At 37.7% G+C, this 13,915-nt stretch overlaps 1 protein-coding gene across 1 annotated transcript in view; it reads right to left on the reverse strand.

Moving 5' to 3' along the window:
• Positions 1–13,915, reverse strand: part of TENM1 (teneurin transmembrane protein 1) — an 854,513-nt gene that overhangs the window by 157,123 nt on the left and 683,475 nt on the right. Inside the window, exon 18 of the mRNA XM_058441351.1 lies at positions 4,946–5,065. Coding sequence (XP_058297334.1) covers positions 4,946–5,065 — 120 coding nt within the window. The remainder of the gene's footprint in view (positions 1–4,945; positions 5,066–13,915) is intronic.

Genomic DNA, 13,915 nt, shown 5'->3' on the forward strand with positions numbered 1-13,915 from the left:
AAAAGTAAGATAATGATAAATTATTGTCATTTTTATCTTAAAAATGGATAAAGGGCAATATGATGTTACTTAATATTCAAGGCAACTTAAGTCCACAGGAGAGAGATGCAAGCAATTGCCCGCATTAAAAAAGATCTTTCAGCAAAACACTTTTTCAATGATAAAAAGCCCTGATAGGGAATCAGACTTAATTATGGACATCTCATCACTCTCTTCCTATGACATTTATTATGTTTATTATAGTATTACCAATTGTGTTTTGTTGCAGAAATCTTGCAGATAAAGATAAATGAACAGTAACAAAGGATGGATAATACCGTGTTTTTTTATTGCCGCTTTTTCGGTGAAGTAGCTTAATATTAAGGCAGTTTCCAAAAAGAGGATTTGAAGAATTGCATTAGCTACAGAAAATAATTTAGGTTTGAATACAAACGGTTTATGGTTTAAGACAGAGGGTCTGAATTCATAATAATACAGGAACAGTTTAAGGCAAGTGTAGTGGGGAAAATCTGACACTACTTGTCAAGAAACCTTTCCTCTAGTTCACCTTCTATGTGGATTTAAGCATGTGTCCTTGGGGAAGTTTATCTGCCTCACCCAAACCTTGACTCTTGACTCAAAATTGAAGTGCTTATTTATTTAAAAACAAAAAACAAACACAAACATGAAAACTAAATAAACTATCCAGATAAGAACGTAGGTGCCCAGAAATTATTCTCTCTCTTTTTAAAAAAAACTTTTGTTCTGTACTTCTGGAAAGATTACGCAGACAGGCCAGGCATCTTGTTTTGTAGAAAGAATGTGGGTTTGGTTTCATATACATCTGGGTTTGAATCCCAGCTCTGCCCTGTTAACTTTGTGTCTTTGGGCTAGTTATTTAACCTTCCTGAGATGCAGTCTTCTCATTAGTAAAATGAAGCCTCTATAATCTATCTCTTAGCTGCTATTATAAATGAATAAATGAGATAAAGACTTAACGGTCAAGCATATAGTAGGAACTCAACAACTGTTACCTTTTTTCTCAAATCAGATTTGAGAAATTTTTTTGTAGTTCAAGTGAACTGTAGGTCAGCTTTTGATTATCTCCATGAGCGGATACTGATTTTCAAGGTCTCCTTGGGACTTCCCTTAGGCTTCTTATGATGGTTCATTTTATATCTCTACTTGCCTAGGTTATAGTTCTGAGTTATTTAATGAAACACCAATCTAGGTATTGCTGTGGAGGTCTTTTGGAGATGTGGCTAATATCTACAATCAGTTGAATTTAAGTAAAGGAGATGATCCTTGATAATGTGGGTGGGCAAAACTGTTTCTGTGAGGAAGAAGAAATTCTGCCTTAAGACCACTGCATCTCTTTCCTGAGAGTTTCCAGTCTTCTAGCCTACCCGACAGATTTCAGACTTGCCAATTCCCACAATATTATAAGCAAATTCCTTGGAATAAATCCCTCTCTCAATACAATATTATCAATATCTATATCTATGTCATATTTTGTTTCCCTGGAAAGCCCCGACTGACACACTTCTCATCTTTCCACCTCGCAGTTATACACACTAAACACTGCCTGGCTGACTCATTAATTGACATGGAGACGGAAGGTGGAACTGTGGCCAGAGATCCATCTAAACCATTTCCAATGCCAAATAGAATGCTCTCTGAATGATTACTTCTTTGGGATTTCTCCCACCACAAAACACCTCCATTTGTATGGGCCATTAAGAACAGGTTACTAAGTCATATGAGAGTGGATATAAAAGACCCAAGGGAGAGGATTTATTTGTTTGGAGATTGTTATCAACACATAAGTCCAACCAGTCCTATCTACAGATGGAAGGCTACTGACACCTATGCAAATTGCTTATCTCTCTCTGCCTCATGGTATCCATAAATGAATAAACTTTTGCCTTGAGGAGAATCAAACGGAACCCTCTCTTCATCTTCTAGTCTTCAGAATAAAGTTCTTGAGACCTTTAATACTTCTCAAGAACCTTCTAAGAATGTCGTCACGTCACCTGTTTTGCTTATGATTAGCTGAACTATTTACAAATAGTTCTGTTTCAACACTTGACTGAGTACTGGTTATATATCTAAGTTGAAGGTGGTAAATCATAGAAGAAAAGAGCAAGATTACTTGGGTTTAAATCTTGAACTCTATCCTTATTATCTGGATAAATTTTCTCATACAACAAATGGGGAGGATGATAATAATGATATTTATCTCACATAGTTGTGAGGATGAAAACAGAGACATTCATGAAAGTGTCTAACATACAGTAGACACTCATAAACATTCACCTTTCCTTTAGAATAGGCTTTTTTCTTTTCTGCTAAGTAGTCCCTTCTCTATGTGAGTATCTAATCTCTTCATACTTTTAAAGGGCTCAGTCTTTCAACACCATCCTTCCTTCTGCTTTGAATAAATTACTTTGGTCCCATGATCTAGACCTTTTCTGGTTCTTTAGGGAAACTTGTCAGTTTACTTTTGCAAGTAGTTGATAATGGGGGTAAATATTTCTACATCCCACATGACATATTTGCATTCAACGGGGACTTTGAGAGAGCTGATAGCTTCACCCAAAGCAGTGATACCATTGGTGAAAATTATAAGCACTGTGGCTGACTGGAGGGATTGAGATTTGGACATGGAAGATCCTATCAGCAACTCGCATATCACACTCTCTACTAGGTATCTAGATGCTAATCTCAGCCTTTCTATACTCTTTTGGCCTCAGGTATATTTTTATTTTTTCTTTTTTTTTTTTGAGACAGAGTCTCGCTTTGTTGCCCAGGCTGGAGTGCAGTGGCGTGATCTCGCCTCACTGCAACCTCCGTCTCCCGGATTCAAGCAATTCTCCTGCCTCAGCCGCCTGAGTAGCTGGGACTATAGGCGCCCGCCACCACGCCCAGGTGATTTTTTTTTTTTTTTTTTGTATTTTTAGTAGAGACGGGGTTTCACCGTGTTAGCCAGGCCAGTCTCGATCTCCTGACCTCGTGATCCGCCCACCTCAGCCTCCCAAAGTGCTGGGATTACAGGCGTGAGCCACCATGCCCGGCCGACCTCAGGTATATTTTTCTTATGATTTTCTACTTTTAAAATGTACTTACTCAAACTGAGGTAGCAACAAGCAGAGACATATAAATGGAAACTCTCATCACACTGTCACTTTATGTCCAAGAAATGACAGTGGAACAGTCTGGTTGGCATTTGGGGCCGATATTTTGAATGCTTACACCTTTATGGAGCCTGAGGGGAGTTACTGCTAGAGGGGATTCTGACTAGTATCTGTCATCTACATAAACTCAGTTCTCACTGTGAATTCAGCAGAGGAGGGGCTTGGGGCATTTCACTTAAAACTAAAGATACAAAAATAACAACAAAGATTACCCTCTTTAATGTTCCCTGTAAACGTGCACAAACATTTTTAGACTTTTTAGGTATCAAGATTCTTTAAGTTCTTGTGTGAATATCAAATAATTCACCGAAACCTTTGTATGTAAGCTAAAAAAATGAGGGCTTATCAGGCCTCCATGAGAAGTCAAAGTCAAATGTCTCAGAAGACGTATTCTATTTAGAGAAATAACCCATTTCGCAATTTATGGCATATGGTTGAAGATGTTTGCAAGGGTGAGGCTAGTTTTAAGCACCAGTCACTGGTGAGTGTACTACCAAAATTCCGTTATTTAATCTAATTGGGAGAAAGACCCATTTGAATTAATAGAGAACTCTGATTATAGAATATTTGAAAGGAAATGAAGTTATATATATATATATATGTGCATATATATGTACATATATGTGTGTGCTACCAAAGTAGTTCTGCTGAGCTTGTTATAATGAAGAGATGGTTAGTTAGTAATAAGCAATATAATTTATACATAAATAATTTATATAATTTACTAAAGTCCTTAAGAACAGTTTATTTTCTTAAGTAGGCTAAAACTCTTTCTTATTATCTTTTTAAACTAATTTTTTATAAGTACTTTCTTGACAGGCTCTTGGAAAAATAAATCTGGCATAACCCAAGTTGAACAATTAACATTTCTGAAGTGTTTAGGACTAATAAGGTTTGATTGTGGGTTCTTGAAATGAGATAGTTTCTCACAGTGTGATAAAGCTCCAAGCCAACAGGTCTTTTTTTGCGTATGATTATTGAAGTGGCTTGTTATGAGTAGGACATTTTAAGGGTAGTCACCTGGAGACTAGGGCACCTCAAAGCCATTATTACAGAGTCCCTGAGAGTCATAAATAGGTACCTTTAAGCTGGACACATGGGCCTATTGACTCAAATATTCTGAATCAATGTCTGTCTAAATGACAGCAACAAAAATGTTGCTGTGAGCAAATCCTTTTCCAGGATGAGAAGGTTTTACTTCAAGGTCTTGCTTCTCAGATCTTAGAGAACCCCCTTAGAGAGCAGCCTGGTGGTTGGTGCTTCAGGCTAAATCACTATAATTAAGTAGTCTGGCCAAGCTTGTCTATCAGTTGCAGCCAATAGTCAAATAGGCAGCCTAGGGAGGACGCATTTTTAAAGCTTCTCCATTAATGTGGTGGAATTCTGTACTTTTGGAAGAAATATTTTGGATGCATTCATTTCTGAAATATTTGGGGGTTACTATGGAAAAATAGCCTATGTGTTCCATAGTTCCTTATTTATCATTTGCATAATGTCACTGATCTTTGAAGTTGGATTTATAGATGGAATTAGATAAAGGATAGAAAACTTTTCACATGGCCTGGGTTTCAAGAAGACTCGAGAAGGATTAGAAGAGGAATCCAGTTTGAATTAATTAGGAAATAGAGGAAATAAATATCACCAATGACTTTTTGAGATATAACTTGAAGAAAGATGGGTTTACCATCACTGTATCATCTGAGCCCTGGTTTTACCCCTGGCTAGAAGTCAGTAATTGGCTCCCACAATGATCAGAAACAACACTGACATACCTTCCATCTTGCCGGCTGATGGTAAACCCATAATCACTGTGGTGCAAGAAACTGACATTCACTCCCACCAGAGGAGTTCCATCTACGGCCACCACTTGGCCTCGAATCACACAGGCACGCCTGCAACACAAGACCAAAGGCGAACAGAAAAGCATGTTGAGACTAGATTCTAGAAGTCAAGTTGTAGAAACTTTGGAAAACAGTCAAGTGTAACAAAGAAAACAATAATTTCACCAACCAGTAGAAAACTACTAATAACATTCTGGGGAGGAGTTTTTTTTTTTTTTTTCCCCCATCAAAATTAGAATCATACTAAGTATGGTTCTGAATCCAGATATTTTAAGGATAAAGGCATATTATTAATATTATCCAATGTATTTAGAAATTCCTTAATATATCATTTTTGTTATTATATAATACACCCTTAAATTAGTATCCTATAACTTGCTTAACCTACCCCTGATTTTCGGACATTTTGTTGTTTCTTAATTTTTTTCTGCCTTAAATTTCTTATTATTTCCTGTGGGAGAGTCCTAGTTGTGGAATGATACTTTTCTCTTATCAAAATTAAAGTCAATTACATTAGTTAATACATAAATATATTGTAAGATAAGACTAAAGTCCCTACTGACCGCCTTTTTCCTACTTCTTGGTGTTCTCATCAGAGGTAATCAGCACTATTAGTTTGTTGTGTGCATTTTCTATGCATTTACATATATAGTATGAATATTTTTAAGCCTCCTGATACACACTGCCAAAGTGCCTTTTTCTGGTAAAACAACCAGCCAACCAAACAAACAAATTTAGTTGAGCACACTTTAAGTTAAAGTCTGCAAAAGAGACATGATCCCTGACAATGGTATACTGCTTTTCTTGCCTAATTTAAATAAAATATTTCAAGACACTTTCCCTTTAAACAAATGAGTCTCATCCCTACTAAAAAATGGAATTCCATTAAACTAGTCCCTAAACAGGGCTCTCTTTCAGGGACATAGTCCACTAAAATGTATGAGACTTTCAGTGCTAGCCTGGCTGACAAGCTGTAACAAATTTCAGGAGGCTGGCGGTTAAGAAGAGTACCCTGGGACAAATCCCAAGCAAGGATTTTTTTTCACTGGTCTGCTGTTATTTAGGGAGGAAGGGACAGTTTTTTCACCAGAGTTTAATCCTAGTCTTGGCAGCCCTGAGCTCTTGGACATGAGTTTTGTAGCTGGAGCTGGCAGGGTTGAGGAAGGTTGAGCAAGGTCAGTGATTCCTTCCTAGGGCATCAATGCCACCTTTTTTTCTGTTTTCTTTTCTTTTTTTTTTTTTTTTTTTTTTAACCAAGTGGGATTCTGGGTATCCAGGGCAGCTCAATCTTGGATTAAAGGGGACCATGTTATTCAGACAAACATGGCTTTTCAGAGTAATCCTAATCATTTCATCCTGGAATTATACATTCTTTTAACAGAATCAGAACGTAAAGGGAGGGATGTAAAGGCTCATGGCCACAAACATCATTTGAGAGAAAGTAAAACACCTTTGAATAAGCTACAGATGGTAGCTTATAATAAGCCAAAGTTGGTTGTATATGTTTTAGCCAATAAACCTCACTACTAAATTCTGTTGCAATCAGAGGAATTGGTTATAAGTTATGCTAATAGGATTTATCCTGTTCTCCGTAAGGCCTTTCCCAACAAAAGTTACAAGCCATTAAGTATTATGCAAAGTAAGATAGTGTAATTGTTGCTATTAGTGTTTGTATTTTCTGAACTCTCAGACCAACATTCATAGCTCTGTGACATAGATCAGTGGCTTTTTTCCAGTGGGCTGTCCGTTTTATGAATTATGTAAATCATGGTTCTGAGTGGCATGCAAATGGCATACTGGCACTTGCTTTGCCATGTTTGATTGTCCCAATTTCTGTATCATTTTGAAATCCCATTTGTTCTAATAGAGAAGACATTTGAAGTCACTGAGTTCTGGATTTTGAACTAATTCTGGCAGGTCTGGTCCCAGGTTCTAAGTCCAATGTAACAAGAAATGAAAATAAAAGGACATCTCTGATTTTATACAGTAACATTTTAGATGTCTTTACAGAGCAACTTTTGACAAGGTGGGTGTAGACTGAATGGAAACAAGCTGAGAAAATCTGCAAATGACATATGGATTGGTTCCAGGGGGGCTGTGAAGAGACTGTAGTGATGCCAAACAATTTAGAAATTAGTTAAGCATTGTTTCCTGAGCTCTCAATGCTGTTAGCTGCTTTGGGAGTATGGTGGGGGTTAGTTATTACCTTGCCAAGCCTCCACCAGTTAACAAGGTGGCCTTTACAACAATAACACCTACCTAGGTGCTTGCTAATTCCCTATTGGCAAGACAATTCCAAACTCACTCTTTTTATTTGCTCACATTAATCTAGACATTGTGTCTTTCCACAGCTGTACTAGGCTCAATTATTTTTGTTTTTATTTTGTCAAGCCTAGTTGGCATTATTTTCTCATATTTTATGACACACATAGACCTGTCTCTTCTCTCTGCTGTTCTTTTATTTTCTATATGGCTTATATTTATGAAGGATCCAAGCTGGTGAGTGAAAGTCTCATAAAAGTTATTATTCTGTGCATTTCCCTTGTATTCCTCTCTTCCTTCATTCTGTATCTCGTTCTGAGTAGACTTGTCTTTTGACTCTTCTGCTTCTTAATATTCCTCATGTTTTATGAAGCACGCAGATTTGTGTGATAACGACTCATCAAAGTCATCATTACTCAAGACATTGTCTACCTGTTCTTCTTTTCATTCATTTCACTCTTCATCCCTCATAAATAATGCTCAGACTTGTCTTTCAACTCCCCTACTTTCTTATTCCTCATATTTTATGATCCACACAAACTTACAGCATATGATAAAGCCCCATAAAACTTATATTCTACATTTATCAGTATTGAACTCCCTTTGTAATGTATTAGACTTTAAATGTTCTAAGATTCCCTGTATCTTGCTGCATTTGTTCCCATTATTTATACACTCCATGTCATCCATTTTTCACGAGAATAACTCTTAGGTCTTTTTATTCCTGGATTACTAGTACTTACTTTAATCTTTGAACAATATCAGTCATCCAGTGTCAGTTTAAATTGTCTAAATTTCAGGACAGTATTAAAGTATTCTTTTTAATTTGCAGTCATCTTGACTGACACTGCATGAAGAAATTTAGGAAAAATCTACTTCTTAGGCAAACTCTCCATTTCAAAAAGAAAGCTCTTGAGTGTACTTGCTTTCCCAGGCAGGCTACATCAGCTCCAAATGGCCATTAGGGAGCCTTCATATATATTCTTTGGGAGTACGGCATATTGTGCCACTTCGTTCAGCTCAACAGCCATTTTGTGCACTCCCAGATTCTAAATTCTATTTTATTAATAATTGTGGATGGTAGCCTTGTATCTGGTTGGTTTTTCCTGATTCCCCACAGCCACTAAAATATAGTTCCTTCCCCCCCATTTATATAAACCATTTTGATTATGCTTCTTATATCTAAGGCAGCCTGTATAGTTCATTTTTTTTCCAAAGTTAGATCCTAGCTGAGTAGTGAGGTATGTACGGCGAGGGTCTGCCTTTGATATTACCACAGTCCTGCTTTCTGTGTTTTTCCTATTCCCATTATGGTGCCTCCCTGTTTCCTCTTCCAGGGAGTCCCTGGCTTCTTCAAATCACCATTGAAATTAGTCAGCCCTACCTGGCCTGCACTTGGTCTGTCTCGAGGAAGCATCTTGAGTTCTTGAATTTTTGCCACATCAAAACTACCGTCAACCTGAGTTCTGGTCCTTAAAAATCTGTCTTTTTCTGAAACATTTTCAATTCAATAATATATAGAACTCTTCTAACTCTTTCAAGTAAGATGATAGGAGCTACTGTCTGGACTGTCGTGCGGCTGGCCCTGCACATGTGTACGGCAGCTATGTGCCCGGCGTAACTGTCGTTTGTGTTGGTTATGTGTGGTCTTGTGTACGCTCAATGGCAGGCATTGCATACTTTCTGTCTTTGCTTGGGCTCTCCTTTGATTCACAGACATGAATGGGATGGATGCTTTGCTTGGTTGAAACTTTGAAAACAAGAACTTCTCCCTGCTGTTGTTGGTTACAGCAAGATAACTTGAACTTAGATGGGCATGTCCAATGTGACTTTAGAAACATGCATGGGGAATATCACCCCTCACAAGTGTCTTTTTTCCTGTTCTCTAGAGAATACAGGCTGCTGCCAAGCTGTCTACCTGCTGTCACTATGCTAAGCAGCAACCCCAAAGGAATTGCTTCTCCACTTTAACTAAATGCTGAATCCTCTAGGTGTTTGGAGCTTGGTCTGAAGAACAGAGCATCTTGGGAAATGCAAGTCAGAATACACTTTACTGAGAGCTTTATTTAACTAACAAGCTGCTTGTTAGACAGTTCTGATGCAAAAGGTCTAATTCATTCTGTATTTGTTATTTTCATGGAATAGTCAAATTACCCCTAGCCTTCAATCAACTCTTGGTTCCATTCTCCTCTTCCTTTATTTGTTGTCTTTTGTCTTCGATGTCGAATCTCCGATATTCGTTTAACACCTCAGGCAACAACATTAACCTCAAGCACAATAGTTGGTTTGAAAAACAAGGCTGAAAACTAAATTGCTGAAAGAAGATGCAATTTACTACATTGTATTTCTGATTAATGTCTTTCGAAAGAAAACTGAGACTCAGGGCTAGAAAAGTTATAGCGATTTGCTTTTGTTGCTAACATGAGCATAAGCAGCCTTTGAAGGGTAACATTCAAAATCAAGGACCTAGCCAGCAGGGGATCTAGCAGCAGGTGGGCAGGTTAGGTTGTTTTTTTCCATAGGAACAGATGAAATCCTTTCTACAGCTGACAGCTCTGGTCAAAAGGTAGCACTGAGAAGGACTGGGCTGAGAGAGGCTATCTGAATCCTCTGCTCACTAGTGTTTGAATCCTGCCCTGTAAATTCCTCTTTGAATTGTCAGTTGGTTCAAGTCTCCAAGGGATAGAAATTTGTCGCATATGAGGTGTGACTGGAGGAGTCCCCTGACAGCTGTAGCTACTGGGGTCTCTGTTGGAATGCAAATACCTCTGAATAGTTAGGACACAGGGTTTGTGATGTTCCTGTTACCACTGCCATCACATAGTGAATAAAGGGGCTTCTCTTTGGAGTGTAATTTTGGGATTGTGGTGTTGGTCCTCAGTCCTGTCTGATAATCTCTCTCTCTTATAGATCAGTGATTCTCAAACTTGATTGTCCACGAGAATCACTGGAAAGCCTTATTAAAACACAGATTGCTGGGTCGTATCCTCAGAGTTTCTGATTTAGTAGATCTGGTGTTGGATCATAGAATTTACATTTCTAACAAGACAAACCTTTAAGAACTGCTGCTTTAGGAAAAGCAAGGCCATAACATACTCAGCCAATTAAGGCATATGAACTCCTGGAGAGGGAGGCAGAAGGTATAAACCATAAAAAGGCAGGCAAATCAACCACTGGTTCACAATCTTACCCTTATGAAATCTGTCAGGCATGAATTTTAACTCTTCCATATAAACTTCTGGAAAAGGGTTTGCAACAACTGTAGTTTGGGGAGTCATGTTGAAACTGTCATGACAAAAGGGGTGGCTGCACTACAAGATGAACTATAGGGTCTTCGCATTCAGAGATTATAAAATGGAAATATGTTTTAGTCCAATTTATTTGTCCCAAATAAGTGTCCATTTCTCCTCCATCCTCATTATTCTTATTATACAATGCTCATACTTGTGTTATTGCACTTATCATAACCGGTCTTGGATGACAGTTTTAGATCTGTCTTTTTATTAGATAGCCAGGGCAAAAACTGTGATTCTCTTCTCTGTGTCCTTCTCAGAGCCTGATGTACACAGCACATGCTCAAGACAGGTTCATAGAATTTCAACTCAAATATTTAAAAATACAGTTGTAAGATCCTTGCAACCTATGCTCATGGCACTGCTTCAAGCAAGGGCTTCAGTGACTACGTTGAGATTCCTATGTAACAGATGCCTTACACTTTATTTATTAGAAGCCAACACTCTGGATTGAGCATTATGACAGTCTCATCAGGAGTGTTTTGTTTGATACTTGACTATTTTAGGGAATTAAACAGTACCTATTGTGATCGGGAAGATGAAATGAATAGTCTTCAAATGCTTAATTTATGCACACTAGCCCCATTCCTCCTTTATATATTATTATATAATTACTATTTGCTATTTTATAATTTAAATGCATTTGGGACTTCTAATATCCAGATATTTTGGAGGTTTCCTTACAACACATGCTACTTTTGATATATGTTATTTAACCTGGTACAGCACTATGAAAACACTTAATGTTATAGCATAAACCTATTTCCATGTTCTGAAAATTCAAATGCAGTGAATGTTCATATGCAAACCCAATACAATCTCCTCATTAGTTTTTATTTTAATATGGTGGGTTGATTTAATCCTACTCAGTTGGTCATTGCCCCAAATAAACAATGCCTACCAAGTGGGTAGCATTAAAAGCAGCTGGGAGCAGCATTAGCCATCAACATTCTAGGACTCTGGGAAAGGTGGTGCTATTGAAAATGCAGATAGATTTTTAAGCAGAATTATTTTCCTCATGGCTAGTGATGTTTCAAGTAAAACAAAATGGGGGCACTCACCCTGAGGTAGGGTGGCTATTTTCCCATCTGCCTTGGTAATTGCTTGTCAAAAGTAGGCTTGCTTTGGAGGCCTGAGATCCCCAAAGTAATGGGAAAAAGATCAAGTGTTTTGAAGCAATAAGAAAACTGACGACACAGTCACATTTTCAGGACTGCGTAAGTGCCAGTTTGCTTCATTTAGACACATGATTATTTTCGTCCAGAATTTGAATCCTGAAATATTTGTCCTGTAAGCCCTTGCAACTCTTAAATAGTCTGAAGTTAGTTTTTCCTTTACAATTTTTGGTTTGTTTTTTTGCTTGTTCTACACATGACTCAAATGTTTTATCTTTGCAATCAGCCTTATAGGGTTTTGTTAACCTCATTAACCTCTCTTGTCACTTCTCTGAATCTGCTTTTCGACTAATGGATAGTCATTAAATATAGGACAGATCCTTCTTGTTGGCCATCTCCTGGGCATATATTACTCTTCCCTCCACAGAGGAAAAAGTGCGTCCTTGCTCTAGCCACAGCTGTGTTCTAGCTCTGGCTTGCTAGTAACCACCATTGTGACTTTTCCTAAGAAACAGAATTAACTCTTAGCTCTGTTTGCCCTTTATGTAGGGTGGGAATGATCTTCCTTCCCTTGACCTCTCCCCGGTTACCTCACAAAGATGTCATCATAGTAAAATTACCCAGTAAAATGATCACTTTTGAACTAGGCCTTTCAAATTCTATCGTTATGTACCCTGATAATTATTAGATACATATGTTATGTAAATAAAATATTTATTATACTATGAATCAGGTACTATGCCAGATACTTTCCTTACCTTATTTCATTTAATGTCCACATAACCCTGAGTAGGTAAAGCTATTAGGCCCATTTAAAAAATGAAGAAACAGACTCAGAGAAGTTAAAAGTTTTGTGCTTAACACAGCTCATAAGTGGTGGAGGGGTGGAGATCTCTTGACCTGGCCTCCAAAGAGCCTGAGCTGTATTGCAGATCTTTCTGAGTCAAGATATAAACAATATGGCTACAAATGAAAAGAAAGTGATCGCCTACAAAGATGGTGCTATCTACAGAATTATCGCGGCCTGGAGAAATTTACCAACTGCTGAGCACTTCCTATGTGGAGTGTGTGTAGTGGAGATGAGCTACAGCATGTCATTTGTTCTTTCTACCCAAACTTGCGTTCACTTTGTCCTCTCCAGGGACAAAATGAGATGACAGAACCAGCTAGAGAGTCATTACAAGCAAATAGTATGACTGAGTAGTAGGTAATAAGGATTTGAGCCTTTTAACTTTAGATCCTAATGGAGCAGCAAGTAGGATAGATAAAATATTAGAAAATACCTATTCATGCTGAGATAAGTTGTAGGTAGCTACTGGTATCATTAATTATAATTATGAAGCATCTCAGAACAACTGAGTTTCAAAGTATCATAAATAATCAGTTGGAACAGCCTTTGAAGATTTGTGTTCTGATTTTTCATTCTTCTTTGCCCAAGAGCATTTGCAAAGAAGTGAAAGTCTCACATTGTTTCTTTTTGGTACCTTTAGGTGTTGACTGCTGATTTCAGGAGACAGTCAGCACTATAAATCTGGGAACCTTCTGCACTTTGTAATTTTTTAAATATGTCTTGAACATGTGTTTTCTGAATTTTAGCATTAGACAGTATATTCTGAAAATCAAGAGATCCCATCTTCAGTAACACCTTTCACATGAAGATCAAAGTGCTTTATTAGCAAGTAGCAACAACCTGACTTCCCAATTAGGACAACAACTTCAGAGGTGATAAGCAAAGGAGATTGCTCAGGAAAAGCAACAGGGACAGACAAACAGAATAACAAGTAACCACGGCCAATCCAAAACACAATGGAATTCTTTTTCCAAATGTGAGCAGGTCATCTGCAGTGCCTTCCTTTAGAAAGGAAGGTGAACAGAAGGTAGATTTGAGGATGTCGATGCTCTATAAAGAGCTTACCCGATTCTTAGTCTATTCAATTTATTCAGCAATTGTCACACTGTATATTTATCAACCCCTAGTTGTGTACTTGGTATAACGTTTTTCATGTTCCTAGATTAAAAATACACAAAAATCTGCCATTAGCAAGTAGACTTAGAGGTCTTTAACAAATAGATTCATGAAAAAGCTAAACACAAGGCATATGGATTCAAATTTGTACCTCAGTGAAATTACAAATGTTTATGTTGTGGACCTTCTGGGGTTACTCGTAGATAGACAAAACCCCACATGTTAATTCTGTGAATGCTTGAATACTGTAATAGCACTATATTTC

This window comes from Hylobates moloch, unplaced genomic scaffold (genome assembly GCF_009828535.3).
Source record: "Hylobates moloch isolate HMO894 unplaced genomic scaffold, HMol_V3 SCAFFOLD_7, whole genome shotgun sequence".
Taxonomy (NCBI): Eukaryota; Metazoa; Chordata; class Mammalia; order Primates; family Hylobatidae; genus Hylobates; species Hylobates moloch.